This window comes from Leptonychotes weddellii, chromosome 3 (assembly GCF_054177405.1).
Source record: "Leptonychotes weddellii isolate Sample4059 chromosome 3, ASM5417740v2, whole genome shotgun sequence".
Taxonomy (NCBI): domain Eukaryota; kingdom Metazoa; phylum Chordata; class Mammalia; order Carnivora; family Phocidae; genus Leptonychotes; species Leptonychotes weddellii.
The window spans coordinates 6,073,525-6,094,779 of NC_138371.1; the positions used below are offsets into that span (position 1 = coordinate 6,073,525).

Below are 21,255 nucleotides of genomic sequence, written 5' to 3' on the forward strand. Positions count from 1 at the left end.
CCCCCCACCCACCCCCCCATGTCACGCTGTCTCTGGCCAATGGAGTTGTCTTTGCTGATGGTCCAGAGGAGCTGAGGAATTAACACACCCCAGAGGCTGCCCTTCACCGTGGCTCGTGCAAACTGGTGTGTCAGCACCCAGCTCTCACCTCTTTGGAGACAGTTTAAGCCCCACTTGGCCCCAGGGGCTACCTACTCTTAGAGCATCCTTTATTGGCTTCCTTCTCTTCTCAATTCCCGACTTTGTCCCAGAGCCTGTTTCTGGGGAACCCAAAGTAAAAAGACAGGTGGAGCTTAGCTGACCCCAAATTGAGCTCCCTGGAAGTTTTAAATGTAGGGCATACTGAGCGAGGGGCTAGGACTGTGGACCAAGTAGAGACAAGAAGCAGCGGGGTGGTGAGCGTGGTGGCTGGCATCTCATGGGGCCCCAGGACTGAACCCGGGCTCACATGGGGCTTGTACCCGACTGCTGAGGGGCTACGCTTCCCATTCCCCCAAGGCACAGCTGTGAATCTTCCTTACTTGCCAAGCACTTGATGATAGACACCATCCCGAGGTGACACCCACCTCTTTGTCCCTTGAAACGGAAGGAGCCTGACTGGCCTGGGGATATTTTGACAGATTTGTGGGGAGAGCCTCTTTCTCTGGGGAAGTGTGGGATGGCAGTTTTTCACTTCTGGGGATGATTTCACCCCTCCCGCTCCCCTCCCCAGGACATTTGGTGGTGTTGGGGGGCGGGGAGCCCTGGCATCTGGTGGGCAGAGGCCAGGGATGCTGCTAACCATCCTACAACGCACAGGATGGCCCCACAACAAAGAATGACTCGGCCCCAAATGTCAATAGTGTCAAGGCTGAGAAACTGCCTTCTGGTGAGCAGCCTTTGTGTTTCTTTCTGGTTCTTTCTGGGTTAGTTTCCCCAGGAGGTAACCTGCAAGTGGGGGCTTGCTCGGGCCAGGGCTGATCTTGCTTTGTCTGCGCCATCCATGGCCGAAGGAGAGAGCGGAGGAGGACCGGAGGAGAACGAGAGAGGCTGCTGTGGATGGAGCCTCGCGGGCCCCGGGCGCTGGAGCGGCCACTCCTGACGGGCACGGGCCACTGTCCTCCTGCCCCGGCTGTCACGGGTGCGGCCCGCGGGAGCGACCAGGCCAAAGCCGTGCAGGTTGTCAGATCTGGAGCCAGGACCCGGCCTCAGAACCCGGGCATGAAGGAGTCACCCGGGAGAAAGGGAGGTTGAAATGGAAACATGAACTACGTTTTTTTGTCAGATCCTCACCTTGGCTGCTACGGACATTTGTCGAGGGTGTGTGCATAGCCAAGGTTACATACCCCTGTGGGTCTTTCAGTCCTCACAGGCACCCCCTGAGGCTCATGCCATTATTCTCCTCTTTTTACAGATGGGGAAACTGAGGCAATGCCAGGTGAAGTGCTTAGCCAAGGTCATATGGTGGGTCAGCTGGGAGGGACTGGGGGCTAAACCCAAGCGGTCTGACCCCAGAACCCAAGATCCTCACCGCCATGGTTATGGCCTTTCTAAATGCTGTCATACAAGGTCTCCCCAGCTAACTCCTGAAGGAGATTCATCGCACGGGCCTGTGGTTCACGCACGTGTTCCCCGACGGCAATGTAGCCACGTGTGTGCCTCTTCTCGAAGCTGGGAGCATTACCTTATTCTTCAGGGGGCCTCACAGCCTGGCCCATTTTGGGCCCATCTTGGCACTGTGGCTCCAGAGTCTGGGCTCTTAGCTACTACCCATACTGAATACTATTTTAAAATAACTGAAGCATGACAAACCCTGTCTGGGGATATGCTCAAAACGAGACAGGAAAATTCTATTGACATGTCACGTACTGAAACATGACTCCACAGAATTCCAAGGACGGCCTCTCCTGCCTGCGCCGCTACCCCTTCCCTCTCCTTCCCGGGGTCCCTGCCAGTGCGACGGTTGGGAGCATGGCTGACTGTCACTCCTCCTGGCATCTAGTGGCAGTGCTCACAACCTGCCCCCCGTCCCTGCACCACCTGCTCTGCAGGCTGGGGCCCAGGAGAGGCGAGGGAGGCATGGGGGGACTACATTCAAGGTGGTGCAAGTTCAGGTGGGCTCCTGAGAGCGAATGCCCCTCACCCTTTGCTCCCCGGCACCTCACTTGCCCCCCTGTATTCTTGACCTGCCTAAAAACCCGAGCGTGTCACTGTCTGCTTCAGTCCTTGCCCCCTCCCCCACCCCCGGGGCCTGCAGAAGGAAGCAGGGGCTGTGAGTCATTTTCCTTGGTTAGAGAAGGAGGAAGAAGCCAACTGGGGAAGAAACAGAAGTGCTGGAGCTGAGTCTTACATTGGACAGGGCGATCCAGAACTGCTGTGGGGCCCAGGCTGCTCTGTGGTGACTGGGACTGCCGACAGGTCCCAGATGGAAAGGGGGGCTGGCCAGCGCTGCCCTGGGAGCTACGGCCGGCTGCCGGCACAAGGACTTCCTCTTGTCCTTGAGGCCTGCTCCACTGGCTTAGGCAGTCTGAGCAGCTCTGGGCCGTGTAGCTCAAGCAACCCAGCTGGATCGCTGGCCTCAACTAATTCCCCCCAGCCTCCACTAGTTCCTCTGCCTCAACTAGTTCCCCCTCCCCCCAGACTCCACCAGTCCCCCCTGGCCTCAACTAGCCCTTCCTTGGCTTCATCTAGCCCAGCTGCCTGCAGCCAGGCCCCTGTTGGCAAGGCTTTCCCATCCGCCACCTGCCCCTCGTTCCTGGGCCTCGTTCAGTCATTCTCTTGCCCACAGCTGGGGAGCTTTTTACCCACCACCTTCCAGGACATTCCTACAGTCCCAGAAGGCCCAACTCAGCACCTTCCCTCATCCCGACCTGGGCCTTTTCCCTCCAGCTTTCTCAGGGTGATCTCCCCAGGGCCCTCCCACACTGTCTGGCCTCCCAGAGAGAGGGAGAGGCTCCTACTAATGTTCAGGGAAGCCTACACTGGACCAGGCCCTGAGTCTCTGCGAGCTGAGCTCACGAATCTGCTCAACCACCCCACCACGCAGAAGGCGTCCTTCTCCCCCATTTTAGAGACAAGGAGACCTATGTTCAGAAAAGCTAAGTGCCCAGTATGAGATTATACTTTTAGGAAATGAGAGACAAGACATTTAAACTCCATTCCATCTGACCCCACAGCCCAGGATAGGCCACCCCTCCCCCTTGACGTCCACCTTCATAAGCGTGCTGGCCCCCAAGGCCCGGCACGTGCCATCAACACCTATGTGGCTGAGGGAAGGACTGAGCTGGGCACACCCAGGGACTGGTCTGCAGTGACCTGAGAGAGGCGGTCAGCGCAGACCAGCCACCTAATCAGAGAACAGGAAACAACCTGCCAGCGCTGTTCTGGAACAGCGCGGATTTCCCAAAATGGGACCTTTTTTGGGTGGGAGATGTCCTTCTTGGACGGTGGGTGGGGGCGTCTGTGGGGGTGAGACCAGGCATTTGCATTATAAAGGTCTCTTTCCACTGGAGTGCTGGCTGGGAGCTGCTCTCTGCTGCCTTGCAGAAAGCTTCGAGGCCTTCAGATGGCTGGATCTCCATGGAAATTAGTTTGCAAGGAGAAAGGAGCTATTTTGAGGACAAGCGAAGATGAGAACTTGTAGGCTGCGGTTAGGGAAGGTAGCAGTGGGAGAGAGCTTTTCTGAATGACTCACTAAGTTCCCTCCTATCGAGGTGGGGAAACAAATGGCACGGCAAGAAAACCGGAAACCCAGGAAAAAGGAGGAGCAGCAGGGCTGACCCCCTCCCTGGGGGAATGGGATGGAGCAGCGACAGCAGGTGCCCCCTGGCCCCCCGCCTGTGCTGGGGGTGACCCGCCCTTAGGGAACATCCACCGCGATTACACCTTCCCATCAGCATCAAATCTGCTGCATTCAACCAGCGTTCATGTAACCATGCAGAGGAGGAAAAATTTACTTAGAAAAAGGGGCTGCAGCAGCTTCTGCCATCTCAGAGGGCGACGGAATTCATCTTCGGGGCAGGGGGCACTTTTTTTTTTTTAAAGATTTTTTTATTTATTTATTTGAGACAGAGAGGATGAGAGAGAGAGAGCACATGAGAGGGGGGAGGGTCAGAGGCAGAAGCAGGCTCCCTGCTGAGCAGGGAGCCCCATGCGGGACTCGATCCAGGGACTCCAGGATCATGACCTGAGCCGAAGGCAGTCGCTTAACCAACTGAGCCACCCAGGCGCCCAGGGGGGGACTTTTGTAGGAAAGCGTGTTAATCGATCCGCCTTCTCACTTAGGGAGCCTGGGAAAGACTAGCTGACACAAAGCAGAGGAAAATTACCTAAGTGATAAAGAGGTGGGGGTTTCTGGGTCCCCATGTCATCCTCCCGTAGGAGGGGGGCGGCTGTTTGGGAGGCAGGATTGCAAGCACGGCAGACGCAGCAGAGAGAGCTCACCCCAAGAGTGGTGGCAGGCCGGAGCCCGGGGGAAGGGGGTCAGGGACCTCGAGGGGGGAAGGGGGGTGTGGGGCTGAGCAGCTGAGAGGACAAGGCTCTTACATTTCAGTTTCCAGTTCCAGACATCCCAGTGGGGCTGTGACCCATCATCTGACAGCCCGGTTGGTGCTCACACAGCCCGGGGTTGGGCTTGGAGGAAACCCCTGAGGGACACTGTACTTGCTCCGACCACTAGAACTCAGAGCAGAAGATGATGTGGAGCCCAAGGTGCACCTCACAGTGCTGGTCCTCAACTCAGTTCTCCTGGGAACCCTCAGAAATGGTGGGGAGGGTCTGGATGTCCATTCTGGGTGGGGGCTGTTACAGTAGCACCCAGGAGGCCACCCCATGCTGGCAGCCAGTGGGCTCCCCAGGAGCCCCGGGTATCGTGCCCAGGTCTTCAGCCGTGCGGTGATGGCTATGGGGGGGGGGTTGCCCAAGAGGATGTCTGGGTGTCTCCAGCTGTCCTTCCCCCCTGGCCCCTGGCCCAGCGAGGCAGAAGGCTGGTACCTGGGGACTCGGGTGTTCCTGCGTGAGGAGCAGGAAGTGCGCCTGCAGGGTGAGGGGGGCCCGCCTGAGTGCGGTGAGGAGCTGTGGTCACGGTGGGCTTTCAGCCTCACCCCTGCGTGTCCACGAGCCACACCGCTGCAGGGCAGTGAGTGGTTTGCTCCGTGGCTGCAAAACACACCAGTCCCTCAAGCTCTGCCCACAGTGCAGGCCTGGTGCCCGTGAAGCGGGGCAGAAGCTGAGCTGCCTGAGCTGGTGGGAACAGCAGCCTGGGCCGAAGTGCCCTGGAAGTGGGGCCAAGCAGCCTGCACACTGGCCCTCCGGGTGCGGGCCGCTCCCGGGCCTTCGGGCAGTACGTGTGGCTCCTGAGTGCCGGGAGCTGGAGGCCCACAATGTGTGAACATGTGTTCATTGTCTCTGGAGCTTAGCGATGAACACTTAGAAAAGCCAGGAGGAACGTGGGGCTGCAGGCCAGCAGGTGGTGGTGGTGGCGTGTGCGTGTTGGGGGGTGCTGACATCGGCGGAAGTTGGCTGGCCGCATGGTGCCTGGAGTCCACGAAGCCGGGTGGCCATTTACTGCTGTTCCTGGGCTATGCCAACTTGTGACCGGTTCCACGAAGTCCCCTCTGGTCAGGGGACCAGTCGGCCCAACACCACCACGAAAGTCAACAACCCCTCCTCCCCTCCTGCAGCTCTGCAGCCCCAACAGCCTAGAAGCGTCGTCTGCGGCTGAACGTCAGGAAAAAACTGCCACACAGCTGCGAGCTGAGTGAGAAAGGCACAATTTATTGGTCACGCAGACGGACACACACGGGGACGTGGGGTGCGTACCCATTCTCCTGCACTCACACTTCTGGATTTGGTTTCCCATGCTAATTCTGTATGTCAAAAAGCAACACAAGAAAAGACATCGCCAATCTACTCTCCTAGTAACCAAGGAAGCAGGGCCAAAAGCCACGGAGGTCAGAGAGAAATGCCTGCACTATTCTGAGAGCCGGAACCGAGAGGCTCACCTCCCTGGCAGCCAGGCAGGGGAGCTTGGCTTTCAGGAGCGACAGCAGAGACTCTTCTATGAGCACAATGAGATAAGTGTCGGGGGGTTCGGCTCCAACCGTGGCCTGGTGATGGCTACCCGCCTCGAGGGGGGCCCGGGCACCTCTAGCATGAGTTGAAGCCGGATCTCTACCCTGGAGTAGGAGCTGATTTTCCTTCTCCTTCCGACTAAAGAACTGAGAAGACAGAGATCCCTTCTCTGGGCCAGCTCTGCTGCAGCCCGGGGCTTTAGCTAAAGCAGTTGGCATCACTGAAGCTAGACAAAGCCAGGTTTGTTGTATCCTAAGCGATCCACTCACTCTTCAGCTCCCTAAAGCCCAAGCCCTGTCTCACTCCAGCAAGGCACTGGCCTTAATTTTTAATGCTTTGTCCAAACCGCTCAGGGCACACATGTTCCGAACTGGGCGTCTGGAATGTGGTTTTGGTCAGCTGAAGAAGACTTAACTCATGTTTGTAAAGCACTTAGCACAGGACCCGGCATGTGGTGAGTGCTCCACACATGCAGCAATTATTATTATTAATATTATTATTATTATTTTATATCTCCACCTGCAAATCAGCGCTTTAGTTCCTTTCTTCAAAATGATGACCGGAACGAGGCTCATGGGTCCCAAGTACCAAGATCAAGCTGGGGGCCCAGGTACACTTTCTCTTCCACCCTTAGCACTTGGTGCCAAGTTTCGCAGTCAGAGCACTCTGCTGACCACACAGAAACTAGGCGCTCTCCTGAAAAACAGGAAGCCCTGCGCAGGAAGCTAGGTAGGAGGAGCCAGCAGGGGGTCCTGGGAGAAGGTCCGAGTGGCTTCACACTGCTCCTCTGGGCTCCTGTCTTGGTGGCAGCTCACCAGGGGCTTTACTGTGGGACAAGAACAGAAGACCGTCAGTGCTGAATTCTCCACGAGGCCAGATCTAACTAAAGGTGCCAACGTCCCTACACGCCGTGGGCTAGATCAGGCTTCCTTCAACACGGTGGTGAAAAGAGCCAACACGCTGTTCTAAGTATTTACCATATATTCCAATATATATGCACATAGGTCATATGCATTATGTGGTAATTACAGTGTATGGGAAATAAACAATGTAGAACATATAGTTTATATGTAGGTTATAACATAGTAATAATATATAATAAAATTTCATCCTCCCTATAAACCTATGAGGCAGATTCCATTAATAGTCCCCTTTTTACAGATGAGTAAACTAAGGCTCAAGGCACAGAGCCAGGAGGTGGGAGAGCTGGGATTCAAACCCAAGACAGTCTGGCTCCAGAGGCCGTTCGTAAGCACTATTAGTTTTGCTCAAAAAGAAATCTATTTTATAGGAAGGAAGGGGACAGTGTGTCTGAAGTCTCTAAAATACCGGGAAAATTTTAAGTACTAACACTGATGATGATGATGATAACGCAATGTAAACGATCTGGGCTCTTTTTATTTACGGAGCCCGGAGTTCCTACAGGGCAGACACAGGAGGGCTCGGAGTTTATCCCCAGCGCCTCATTTAACCCTTTCAGTGTCGGAGCAGGGCCTTCGGGGACAGACAGGCGTGGGTTCAAATCCTGGGATCTGAACGGGACTCGGCTGTCGTATCACACGCACGCACGCGCCCAGTGTAAGCCCCACGGCGAACGGGGTGCCACGTGCATGCGCACGTACCCCCCCCACCCCCCCGCCCCGCCGGGCCGGCGGGGGCTCATGCGCACGTGCCCCCAGCGCACCTGCATGGCCGCCCGGCTGAGCGGCGCGTCCTCCGGCCGGTGCTTGCCGTGGTGGGGCAGCTCTGCGTTCTCGCGGTAGTCCCGGCCCTTGGAGTGCTGCAGGTGCAGGACGGCGGGGCTCTTGACCGGGAGGGGCGGCCGCTGCGCCGCAGGGGGCGGGGGCGGGGCCTGCTGGCTCAGTTCGGACCTGGAGGGCTTGACGGGCCTCTTGGCGGGCACCTGGGCTTGGAGGCTGGCGGCGCCCTTGGCCTTCCCCTGGCTCTTGTCCCCGCCCGCCGGCCGGCCCTCGGCGGAGGACGAGCAGGTGAAGGAGCGGAGCCGGGGCGTGGGGCTGAGGAAGGGCGTGGGCGCCGGCTTGCCTGTCCCCTTGGTGCCCTCGGCCTCCTGGGCTTTGGGGAGCAGGATGCTGGGCGACAAGATTCCTGGGTCCGGGCAGGGCAGAGGCTCCTTCCTCAGCATTTTGGGCGACTCCTGCTCTTTCCTGGGAAGCAGCTTAGGGAAAGAACTCACAGACCCATAAAGCGGGTTCTCAAACATCTCGGGCTTGGTCAGCTGCGCGTCCTCTTGAGGGGAAGGTTCTGCGGAGTTCTTGCCCAAGTCGCAGGGCCTGAGGGTGGCAGAGAGGAGACACAAAGAAGCACATTTGACGAACGGCTGCTTAATCCCGAGGGGGTTTTCTTTTGGGGTGATCAGAACGTGCGGAGCCAGATGGAGGTGGGGGTTGCCCAACTTTGTGATTATACCGAGTGCCACTTAACTTCACTTTAAAATGGTTAATTTTGGAGCAGGGGGATGGGCAAGAAGGGTGATGAGTATTAAGGAGGGCACTTGTGTTAAGATAAGTGATGAATCACTAAATAACGACTCCTGAAACCAAAATTACACTATCTGTTAACTAACTAGTATTTAAATTAAAAAGTGGGGGGGAAAAAGCATCTAATAGTGATTTTCCTGGAGTTTCATATAAAAGATTTCCTTCAATTTTGTTATGGGAATTTCACTTCAACTAAACAAAAATAGAGGATGGGAGGAGCAAGTACTGTGTTGCTCAAATGATGATCTCACAGGTAAGCCCACTCCTTGCCTTGACCGTTTCCACCATAAAAACTGTTCACATCAGAGCACTAGTGAGCAAGGGGGACTTCACTGAAGGATTCGTAGGAGAAAGGGAATAAGGAGCTCACTTACATGGCACGCCCAGTACCAAAATCACCTCTTCAGTCCTTGTCAGAGAAGCCTGCCCTCCATTGCCCCTGCCCCTCACAGCTGCCCAAGAGACCTCCTCTCCTGGACTCCCCTCGAAGGAATCCGCAGCCTCTATATTGTTTCTAGCAAATTCTATCCTGACTCTCAGGAGAACAGAAGCCTGCAGGGGACCAGACCCCCTCAGTGACCATGTGCTCTGTGAGGGCCCCAGCCCAAGGAGCCCCATTTAACAGACATGTAGGAGCCCCTCTATATGTGTGAGATGCTGTCCCAGGCACATGAGGGGGCCATGAACCAGACAAAATCTGTGCTCAGGGGCCCCATACTCCCAATTCACACGGTATTCTTCACACAGTCCTCTCCCTGTCCTGGTGAGCGTGCGTTCCTTCAGGTCCTCACTTGGAGTGGGAAAGAAAAAATGGTGGTCATGCTGAAAATCCGAGGGAGCCTGGAGAGATGTGAGCCAGGGAGAGAAGCCAGTGGTGAGCCAACAGGCCTGACGCTGGGCAGCGCAGGGACTTCACGCTGCAACTCACAGGACATGAGACCTGCCTTTATTTTTGTGGTTCCTGAATTACTGCTGCTCGGAGGTGAGGTGATTTCCTGCTGAGCGAATTATAACCAGGAATGGGAACACGTTTTACTTTCTGGCCAACAGCGCAATCTCCTGGGGGAGTGTTCTGGCTTCTGCTTTCTACAGAAAAAAAGGGAAGCAGGTCCCTTGGAACCCACTGAAGTGTTCAGGTTGTGACGCCTCTTACTGATGGAATGTGTGCTGAAACACTCTTCCAAAGTTGCCAACCTGCCGAGGCTAATCGACTCTTTAGGGAATAGGCGTGGGCTCAGGGGAGGGGAGGCAAGCCTCGGGGACATGCCAAAGGGGGCTTGACTGTAGACTCGCTTTTTTGCTCATTACTCTTTGGAAAGACCTAGAAGCAGCTGTATAACCAGAAATGTTGGGGCCTTGAACAAAGACTTTGGAAAGCTGCCCCTCCACCTCAGGCCACCCTCTGCACCCCTGTCTGGATCCTCAAAGATCTTTGCTACGAATTAGTGCAGGGAGGAAGGTGCAAGTAGGTCCAAGCGGCATTGACCAGAAGTTTCTAATGAAGAGTGAGAAGTAGGAAAGAAAAATGCATGGCCTGATTCCTGGCAGCCCCGTGACTGAGACAGGAGGATTTGGGGCAGCGCCAGGAAGAGGCCCCTGGGTCCAAGCATTTTGGTGATTTCCAAAGCTCCTTCTCTGGGAAAAAAGCAGGGAGATGGAAGCAAGTTATCTCTTCTGAGAGGGAAATTCTGTCACTCCTAGAGAGGGGAAGTCTTGGTGGGGGTTGGGGGAGACCGGGGAAAACCACACAAAATTTAAAAAGCCCCTGACCACAGGTAACAAGAAACCAAGTGCCATAGGAGGCCATGGTTGAGGAATGAGTGCACCAATATCCAGGGCACGGAGTTAATTCCTCTGGTAAAATAACCTCCCTTCTCAGATGCCAGTCTTCCTTTCTACAGCTTCGAATCTCACCCTGGGGGCCTCTTGCCTACGAATGTCCCCGCTCTTTAAGGCTGTCACCTGTGGAACCAGAGTCCCACTCAGGTCCACGCCATGTGCTGTGTGCAAGTTGTTCAGCACAGAGATACGCTGACTCTGGGAAGTTAAAAGCATTTCACTTCAAGAATCTCCTTGTTCTTTGAGGTTGTTTACAGCTCCGTTTCCCAGGGCTGCCGAAGAGGCACCTCAGCACCCTCCGCATGGTGGTTTTTGTCCTCATTTTCCCAGGGGAGGAAATGGAGGCTGTTTCCCCTTCTCCCAAGCTTCTTTCGGAGCGACCGGAGTACAAAACCAATATCAACAAACTCTGAAAGCTAGAGGCACCGAGACAGACAGGGTGGAGGCTCGGGCAGGCCTTGTCATCAACCCTGTCCTACACATCCTCCTCCCCTCCATTCGTCTGTGCCCCTCAGTCCACAGGAAACTCCAGCCAGGCCAGGTGCGCAGAGGCCAAAGGTGGCATGAGATAAGAAAGATGCCTGGGTGGCTCAGTCGGTGAAGCATCTGCCTCCGGCTCAGGTCATGATCCCAGGGTCCTGGGATCGAGCCCTGCATCGGGGTCCCCACTCAGCCGGGAGCCTGCTTCTCCCTCTGACCCTCACCCTGCTCACGTTCTCTCTCTCGCTCTCAAATAAATTAAGAAATCTAAAAAAAAAAAAAAAAAAAAAAGACATTTGACTGTGCTCCCTTCCCTGGCCCCTCCGACAAGACGGACACCAGCACTGAGGAACACAGTGACCTCACAGATGGGAAGCGAGGTCCAGAGCAGCCCCCCTGCAGTCATTCCAAAGACCGCCACCAAGGAAAGATGATGCTCATTATATTTGCTACATGTCCAATCACTGTTCATTGGAATCTGCACTTTTAATTTCCTGGTCACGCTGTGCTTACTGGAAAATTCACAGGGCTCCCTACGTGGCCTTTCCACAAGGTGCTCACGGATGGGTTCACTTGGGGGGTGGCACCCCGTGAGAAGGGGCTGTGGCTTTGGCTGCCCGGCCTGGGCCCCTCCCGGCTCCGTCCTGGCCTGTGCTGCCCTGACCGGTTCTAGATGCAGGTCGGCTTTCTCTGGGCTCCTGGCTCTCGGCCAAACCCCTCCTCCTGCAGGCCACCTGCTCTCCTGCCCTTCGCACTCCCCCATGGCTGCTGCATCTTCTGACTGGCCTCCCAAGGAGGGACGGAAAAGCTGTGGATGGGAACGGGAACCTTGTGGCTGAAAAGGCAGCGGAACTCAGAGCTGGGGAAGGAGGAAATCCCCACGTGTTCCTTGAGAGATTGCGTGAAGGTTCGCTAGTTATAGAAACGTATTTTCCAATAAATGTAGTTTTTACGGGAAGCTGTTTTTGGTGGGGGGGCAGTATCTTTAATATCTTCTAATTTTTATTGTATTTTTTTAAAGAATTTTATTTATTTATTTTGACAGAGACACAGCGAGAGAGGGAACACAAGCAGGGGGGAGTGGGAGAGGGAGAAGCAGGCTCCCCGTGGAGCAGGGAGCCAGATGCAGGGCTCGATTCCAGGACCCTGGAATCATGACCTGAGCTGAAGGCAGACGCTTAACGACTGAGCCACCCAGGCGCTCCAGAAATCTTCTATTTTTTATCAAACTTATACCGATGGGGTAGGACGTGGAGATTCCATAGGCATTTCTCGAGTGCCTGCTGCGTTCCAGGCCCTGAGGAGGAGTCGACGGTCACAGTGGACACACAACCCTACTACGCTCATGCAGCTTCTATTCTAGGGTCGGGTTCCCTGGTGGTGAAAACCCAGAGAAGGGAGAGGGCTTGATGAAGAGGACACTCACCTTGACTCCTGCGTCCTGGGGCAGGGGCCCCGCGTTGCTATCGAGGATGAAAACTTCTTCGGGGATACGGGTGGCTGGGAGGGTGGTGTTGGGGGACTCTCTCCCCTTCCGGGCCCCAGGGAGGAGTCCTTGAGCGGCTGGTCATAGCTCCAGGCTGTGGGCTGCTGGTCAGGGGACAGGGACTGCTTCATGTGCCCAAAGGGCACCACCCCTATGTAGTTGGGGTTGATGATTTCAGTGATGCTGGAGCTGCCACATGGAAGGACCCTGCAGGGGAGAGGCACCCTAAGTCACACCCCAAGGCTCCCTTCCCTCTTCCAGGTCAGCACCACACGAGGACAGTGTCCTTTGAGGTCCCCTGGGGCCCCGCAGGCCCTCTGCTACTCCTTCACTTTTTGGCCAGTGGATTGATTGACTGATTGATTGATTGATACAACAAAATAGCTACTGGGTGCCTAGTAAGCCCCAGGCCTTGGGCCAGAAGGGAATGTGGGCGTGAACAAGGTGGCCCCGTCTCTGTTCTCATAGGACCCACATCAGACAGGAGAGAAAACAAAGCAAGCACGGTGACTAGGAAACATGGTGCTCACACAGTGCTGAAGTCTGAAAGTAACCAAGGAGGCAGAGACAGACCAGCAGGAGGGCTGGGACCCATGGGGCACAGGGTGGCCAGAGAAGGCCTACCTGAGGAGGCAGATAAGGAAGGGAAGGGAGATGGGTGAGAATGGGCAAAGGCCCTGTTAGGAGGGGCTTGACCTGCTTCAGGAGAGTCTGAAGGCCTACGAGCAAGCGGGGAGAATGGATAAGAGGCTGGTGAGGCCAGGCTGAATGAGGAATGAAGGGCTCCATCTGGGATATGTCGGCTTGCACGTCTGTGTGAGGCATCAAACTGGAGACGGCCATGCAGGCACTTGGAAAGGTGAGTGGGAGGTCACAGAAGTCAAGGCTAGACCCTTGAATGTTGGGGGGCAGTTAACCCAACACTGTGGAGGGGATGGCCTGGCCCTGGCTGAGGTGGCAGGAGTTGGGTGCGAGGGGTGGGGCAGGCGTGAGGGCGAAGGCTGGCCAGACAGGTCGTCTGAGGACCCAGAGGAGGGGAGGAAGCTGGGCTCTACAGCAGCATTTGGGATTTCACTTCGGTGAACCGGCACCACTCTGCCCCCTCAGCAGGCAAGCTGGCATGGAGACCGTGACCCCGCCACCTGGCTTGATTCTAGGACTTGGGATCACATCAGTGAGCCAAGGTGACTATTGGGGACTGCTGCCCCCTAGTCATAGAGACTTTAATGTCTGCATTATTCCCACTCCAGGCTCTGCCAAGAGTGGCCTGTGTGCATTTTCCTCAATGATTTTTTTCCCCCTTTAGTAACAGGATGGGGCTCCTTGACCACCAAGCCATGCCTGCTGCTGTCCCTGGTCCCCAGGAGACACGGGAGCCATTCCCTCCCTGCAGCAGCTTCCCCCTGGACCGTGTCTTTCTGCTAGGCTGAGAGTTCCTAAGTCAGGGGCTGCACCAACTTTGCCTTGGTTTCTCTAGAATCTGACACACACCAAGTGCTCAGCCAATGTCAGTGAATTGAACTTTTTTTTTTTTTAAGAGAGAGTGAGACAGGGGAGAGGCAGAGGGAGAGAGAGAATCGTAAGCAGGCTCCACACCTAGCACAGAGCCCAACACAGGGCTCAATATCCTGACCCTGAGATCACGACGTGAGCTGAAATCAAGAGTCAGACGCTCAACCGACTGAGCCACGCAGGTGCCCCTTGAGCTGCTTTCTGACACGCAGGCGCCCCCCCAGGCCTTGCACGGGCACACCCGCCTCCCCGGAGTGAGTGGGCAGCAGGACAGCGCCGGTCTTGGCGCTGAGCTTCTGTTTCCTCCCTGTCCTTGGTTTCTCTGTGCTCCACTCACCCTCTCCTGGGTCCTGGGTCTGCAAAACCACGCTAGTTTGTAGGGAAACCCTGGCAGCACCCCCTGCTCTACCTGTTGGCAGGTTCCCACTGCTTCATGGGGTCGTGGCTGGTGAGGCTCTTCAGGGACTTGGGCCCACTGGACTCATCTCGCTCAGTCTTCACAAAGTCTGCAAGGCAAGAGCCAGGGAAGAGCACGTGAGGCCTGGTGCCCAGTCTGGGCAAGATGGCAGCCGAAGCTGGACAGTGACTAATGGCTGGCTGGGCGGTGGGCTAAGCAAGATTCTGATGCCTCACGCACGTTCAGTGATTGACTTGTTATGTCTGCCATGGTTGCAGAGGGAGGAAGAGTTGGCATGTGCGACCCAGGGTTATCATTTCATGGGACATTTTCAGCTTGTTGGTGTCACAAGGGACAGGCAAATATTTCTTGGCAGATCCAAATAAAACCAATAGAACAAGGTGGCTCCATAAGAGCATTGGATACCAAAGCCCACCTAGTTTAAAGGGAGGGGGAAGAATCTTGAGCAGACTCCTCGCAGAGCACGAAGCCTAACACAGGGCTTGATCCCACGACAACCCTGAGATCGTGACCTGAGCTGAAACCGAGAGTCAGACGCTTAACCAGCTGCGCCACCCAGGCGGCCCTCAAGCAGAGAGGCTTTAGTGTCATGGATACTATTGAAGACGACACGTTCATTTCCAAGTTTTAAAATTTTAGACAGGATTCTAAGAAAATTAGAGTCTAGACACCTCCTCGTGTTCCCTATTAGCATGGTCTCTGGGCAGTGTTTTAGTATTTCCCAGAGGGGCAGTGACGGGTCTTATCTAAGAGATAAGACGTCTACAGTTGCCTACTGGGAATCAGCAGGGTCTCCTTTGGGGGCAGACAGGAGATGACTCCCCAAGGCTGGGATTGCACAGGGGTAAGGAAACACCTCCAATGAGTGTTTGTTCCCAAGCATGGCTACGCTGGTGTCATTCCTGAGAGCCACGACAGATGCCTCCTCCCAATAGCCAGCAGAAGGAAGCAGGTGTTGTTTTTCAGGACACAAAGGTCTGAGGTCAAGCCGGAAGAGGTACTGGGGGACCCTGCCAGGGAAGAGAAGACCCCAAAATGCTGCCATTTTGGACGGCAGCGAAAAGCCAAAGGGATGTGCCAAGAACGAGGACGGGGGCTTATTGGTGTGTACGGTGTGTGAAACAGCCTAGAAGGCCCAGAAGCCCTGGGAGGCACCATGAGCCATGAGGGCAGGGTGTGGACACGTGTGTGTGTGTGTGAGCGTGTGAGCTGCACACCACGTGGCCACAAGGAAGAACGGGTCACGCGGGAAATTCGGGAACTTCTAAATCTCGGCTGCAGTCAGTACCTTCACCTGTAGCCTAGAACGAGCTGTTCAGGATTAGGCAGGTTTCTTGTGTCATCTTGGTCCTTCTAGTGGAGGCGCTAGCAGGGAGTGACAAGGCCTAAGAGCCTAATCTAAGACAAGAACAGAGCACCCGGAACATTCACAAGCTTCACATCCTAACAGATGGAAGGTGACTGGGGTCAGGGAAGGATGATGTGCAAATCGTGGGTTCTATAGGGAAATTCTGGAATCAACTCAGAATTGGGCCAGACTGCCTCTCCTATCCTTTTTTTTTTTAAGACTTTATTTATTTATTTGACACAGAGAGAGACACAGCGAGAGAGGGAACACAAGCAGGGGGAGTGGGAGAGGGAGAAGCAGGCTCCCCGCAGAGCAGGGAGCCCGGTGTGGGGCTCGATCCCACGACCCTGGACCATGACCTGAGCCAAAGGCAGACGCTTAACGACTGAGCTACCCAGGCGCCCCTCTCATAGCCCTTCTGATGCTAGATTTCTGTTCGGAGGCCACAGCAGAGAGAATAGTCAATGGCTGGGCTGAGAGACACCTCATTCGTGTCCCTCTCCCAGCAGCACTGAAAAGGGGGCAAGGGAGTAGTTGCACCCACTTACCGTAGAGCTTCTCCCTCATCTTGCCTTGGGAGGTCTGCAGCTTAATCTCCCCCCGGAAGTGGCCCGTCATTTCTCCATGGTGGGTGAGAGGTGTGTAGATGGGGAGCTGAGTTTCCGTGGCTTCTAACCGTAGAGCAATGCAGCCCTCGCCTGGGGACGGTGGGGACAAGAGTCATGTCAAGAGCCTGCCATTTCACAGGAGAAACTGCATTCAGCCTGCAGATCTAGCTCCACCGCCCAAAGATGATCCTTCGAAACAATGTCCAAGGCAGGGATTATCGAATAAACCTTTTGGAACAACTTGGGGAAAACATTTCAAACCTTACAGTGAAATGAACTTCATGTGGATTAGTTGATACAAAAAAAAAATTTAAATCATAGAAAATCCAGCAGAAAAGCTAGACTTAAATACTAATCTGATTGCGAGAGGGAATGATAACTTCCCAGGGTCTGGAGCAATGTAAGAAATGACAAAACAGACTGACAGATAAGAGGATATAAAAGCTTAAAACTTCTGCACAGAGGATAAAAGGAAAATGGGAGAGACTGATGGCGTCACAAAGACGGTATTTTACCTGAACCCCATGAGGAACGCCTCAAAATCAAATCCCAGCAGATGACTGGGCAGGTAACCCAAGCAGATATTTCACACAAAAAGAACTGTAGCTGGTTGATTTCAATACATGGAAACTAGTTCAGTCTTCCTAGCCATCAAAAATGCAAATTAAGGCAGCACTAAGGGACTCTCTCACAGATGGGAAATTAGCACAAAATGGAAGGAAGGAAAAGGATACCCGGTGCCAGCAAGGATCTGGGGACACCTGCTCGCTTGGACGTGGCAAGGTCACCATGGCAGGACACAGCCTTTATGGCAATCAGTTGGATACCGAGTGTCAAGAATCACCGACCTATTTATACCCTTTGACCCAGCACACATGGGAACTTATCAAGAGATGACCCAAAAGAATAAAAGATGTAGCTAAAGGAAGATAATGTTCACGAAGAGATCCATCTCAGCATTATTGATAACATGAACAGAAACAACTAGAAGGAAACCCATGGGATATTAGGGAGCCATTAAATGCAGTAATCATGGAGGCTGTGTGGAAGGAAGATCCTGGAAAATGTGTCTCACCTAACCTGTCTCTCACTGGGTGAGGGAAGCAGCATAGAAAATGGTATCCCTGGGTGCCTGGGTGGCTCAGATGGTTGAGCGTCTGCCTTCGGCTCAGGTCATGATCCCAGGGTCCTGGGATCGAGTCCCGCATCGGGCTCTCTGCTCCTTGGGAGCCTGCTTCTCCCTCTGCCTCTCTCTCTCTCTCTGTCTCTCATGAATAAATAAATAAAAATCTTTAAAAAAAAAAAAAAAAAGAAAGAAAATGGTATCCCTAAGATGGTTATAAATACAGAAATCTATGTATGCCTTGTATGAGGAAGTATGAGACCGAAATAAAAATGGTGGCTGTAAGTAGGGGATGAGACTGTGGGTTGACTTTTTTTCCTGTTACTATTGTGAAATGCTGTTTGTATGAATACCAGGACGAAGAAACAGAAGAAGAAGGCAGTATTTGAACAAGAACACAGAACCATCCTTCCTGTGTGTCTGTGGCCTACCACCGAAGCTCCAAACACTGTGACTCCACACGGATCCCTCTGTTTTGCCCAGCACAACGGACAGGACCTCCCCATCCAAGGTCAGCGCCATCCTTAGCCTCTGGCCACCCCTGCCCGGGCTCAGAGACCCTCTTTCTGGTGCTGACTAGGAGAGGGTGGAGGGCAGGATTCTGGAGCTGGGTTGCCTGGGTTCCAGTCCAAGGCCACCTCAGTGGCCATGTGACCTCGGACAAGTCACTTCATTTCCTCGCCTGTGCAATGAGTGTAGCAATTATACGTGTATCCCGGGGCTTTTGGCAGAGCCTGAACAGTGGGCAGTCGACACACACGGACACTTTTTGTGTCTACAGCCTGTCCTGGCTTCCCTGGATCAGCATTAAGCACCTTCAGATTCCTTCCACTGAAAACAAACACCCTCCCCGGACCCAGATCACATTCTTGCCTGTCTCGTGAAAGGAGCTGCTTGATCTGGCTCCTGCCTCCAACTCTCTCTGGCCACCTGCCCCTCTCACCCTTGCGTTCTAGCCACACTGAATGTATCACGGTCCAGGGTGAACCTGACATTGGGCTGGAGCCACGGACTGGCTGAAGACAATGTCACAGAAGATGATGTCTCCCTAGTAGGATGGCTGGTGTCTGCCCAGTAGGGGCCCTGAGCAATGCCAGACAGACCTGGGTTCAAATTAGGGCTCAGTCAGTTACTCCCTGTGGCTTGGGCACAGTCCCTTAACCTCTCTGAGCCTCAGTTTACTCACCTACTGATTGGGAGAATAGTATCTGCTTTATAAGATCTTGTTAGGATTAAGTAATTCCTGCAAAGCACCTGGCACAGAATCTGACAGAGGAAAGACCCAATAAACAAGAGGGGTTGTGGCTGCTGGCTCTTCCTCCCAGAAGCCCGACGGGGCAGGAAGGATGGTTTACCAGTTATGTGTCCCTCTGGCAGCCCTGGGAGCGGAAGAGGAGTGGCACGAGAGCAGGATGGTGGGCTTCCCTCGATGCAGACGCTGCCGCCTCCCTTACATCATAGGCCACCAGCTAAGAGCGGGTGAGGTGTCGGCAGCACGTGTCCTGGGACGCTTACCATAGGATTCGTCGCTGTCGGAGGATTTAATGCTAATCAGGATGTGCTGGTCTAGCAGGTACTCGGGGTCAGAGATGATGGGCTTCAGCTGCACAGAGAAGGGCACAGGGTTAGAGCTGCCCACCGGGGGACAGCTGGGGGGAGAGTGCCAGCCCAGATGAGGGGCGTGCCTGAGCAAACAGGACTACAGGTGTTCTTATTAGTCAAATTTGAATTTCTGCTTTTCATGTTCAAGATAGTAGGAAGGAACCACACGTCCACCCTCTCCAGCATGCGGGGTTCACTTCTGTCCCTGTCTCCCCCCAGTCATACCGCACCCCAGGAGAGAGCTGGACCCCAAGTGTGCCCCACATCCCCTGCTTCCCTTCCCTTCTTTCCCCTCCCTTGCATACCCCAGCATCATGCGGGTGGGGGCCAGGCTGACACAAAAGTGGTAATGGGACCAAGAACCGGGTCCAAATGCACCCCACTCCCCACCGCAGGCTTCCCCCCAGCAGGTGGCACACAAGGCCTGCCCTCCATCTGGACAGGGTCTCCCTGCAGGGGAGCCCCCTGGAGTGTCCTGCGGGTTGTCGGAGGGTAGCTCAGCAAATGACAGGCACAGATCCTGAGTTCCAGCCCTGTCCCCCTCTTCCTGCTGCAGCGAGGGATTGCTGGCTCCCAGCTGCCCTGCTGGTCCGGCTCAGGGCACGTCTGTGTCCGGCTCTGCACGTGGGGAGAACCCGAACCTCAGCAGTGTAGGCCGCATCCGTGCAAGCACAGGGAGGAGCTTTCTGTGTGCACTACCTAAGGCTCTTTCTCACGCTGACACCAACACGGAGGGGCCTGATAAAGAGGCCATACACCGCTCCAGGCTGCCCCCCTCCTTCCCATCCAATGCCAAGAGACCCCTTGTGCAAGCCTCTGGGCGCCATGTTGCCCAACAGGATGGACTCTATCTCCATTCAGAAAGTTCCAGAACAAATGACCGGAAATCACAGCAGGTGCTCAAGGGCACTCTCGGGTTCCAGAGCCACAGCAGATGCTCAGTTCAGACTTGTAGTGATGATGGACTCAAAGTTAGACCCGGGCTGGGTGCCGCAGATGCAGGAAGACCCCACCCTCTCGGGCAGCAGCGAGAGCGGGGTGGTGGATATCTGACCAGAGAACGTCTGTGAGGGACACAATCACCATGGGGGCGCTGAGGGTAGAGGGAAGGGAGCCTCTGTCAGGGTGCTTTGCGGGGATTAAAGAGGGTACAGAGAGGGTGCTGTCAGGTGACAGAGGTGCGTGGAGGATCAGGGAGCAGGAGGGAGTAAAGACCTCTCAGGTGCTGTGGGGGCAGCCCGTGAAGCAGGAGTGAGGGGGCGCCTGGGAGCTGAGGAGCTTGGGCTTATTTCATGTTAACAGCAGGGAGTCGACCAGATAAAGAGGGGGATGCCAGGATCAAACAGGCATTCTAGAAAGATCTGTCAGGCTTCAGGATGCCTCAGCAAGAAGGCAGGCGGGATGGAGACCCCTGGGAGGTAGCAGTGGGGTGAACAGGAGGGACAGAGGCAGGAGGAGAAGCAGGTGTAGGCAGCGGTGAGGCTGTGGGTCGGGGGTACCCTAGAGTCTCCTGAACCAGCCTGGGGTACATGCACGATGTGGACTGGGAGGCTGGCATCTTTCCCAAGTTGACCCAAGGAGGAAACAAGCCGTTTGGTTGCTGTGTGGGGCCACCGGGAGGGGAGGAACCGAAGGGTAGGGTGGGTGGGTGAGGCGAGATGTCACACTGGAGCCCAAAGCCACCAGGATGCAGGTACCTGAAAAGAGCCCCAGGACGGGGACTTCTGACCTACGCCCTGGCCTTGTGGAGGACCCAGTCAGAAGTGTTCCCCCATTAGGAGACTCTGTGATGTGTGATGTGGGTATCTGCCTTCTCGTGTGTGGCCCAAGCATGGGTTCCAATCAACAGTGCCAGTGTGGGTAGCCCAGCCCCCCAAAACTGCCCATGTACCACCCCAGCCTTAGCAGAGGATGGGTCCTTCTACCTGTTTAAGGCCATTTTTAAAGCTCCGCTTGGGGGTCCCCTCCGAGGGAACCTTCCAGGAGAGCCCCTGGGACTCCTGCATGTGTGACAGATCTGCCTGGCCCTGGACTCTCGTCTGCGTACCATTCCCTCATTATGTGATAAAAGAAACAAAGCCCTACCCCACTGCGCACCCAGCATGAGCACTCGGGGAGGCCCACCATCAATTCAACATCGTAAAAGCTGTTCTGGGTCCTGGGGAAAGCCATTTTCTTTTCTGCAAGAAGGACGAATGTGTTCCCACGAAGGTCTGCCTATGTGTTTTCAATTCCCCCCTCTGCTCTCATGGGGTCATGGACACATCAAGTTCTTTCTGAGTCCAGTGTC

General features: G+C 55.0%; 1 protein-coding gene across 1 annotated transcript in view; it reads right to left on the minus strand.

The window, feature by feature from the left end:
• Positions 1 to 5,734: 5,734 nt before the first annotated feature.
• Positions 5,735 to 21,255, minus strand: part of INPP5D (inositol polyphosphate-5-phosphatase D) — a 112,351-nt gene continuing 96,830 nt past the window's right edge. The window contains exons 22-27 of the mRNA XM_081815294.1: positions 18,879 to 18,966; positions 16,181 to 16,330; positions 14,276 to 14,372; positions 12,295 to 12,561; positions 7,736 to 8,342; positions 5,735 to 6,877 (exon numbers count right to left, since the gene is read on the minus strand). Of these exons, the coding sequence (XP_081671420.1) occupies positions 6,875 to 6,877; positions 7,736 to 8,342; positions 12,295 to 12,561; positions 14,276 to 14,372; positions 16,181 to 16,330; positions 18,879 to 18,966 (1,212 nt within the window). The 3' untranslated portion in view covers positions 5,735 to 6,874. The remainder of the gene's footprint in view (positions 6,878 to 7,735; positions 8,343 to 12,294; positions 12,562 to 14,275; positions 14,373 to 16,180; positions 16,331 to 18,878; positions 18,967 to 21,255) is intronic.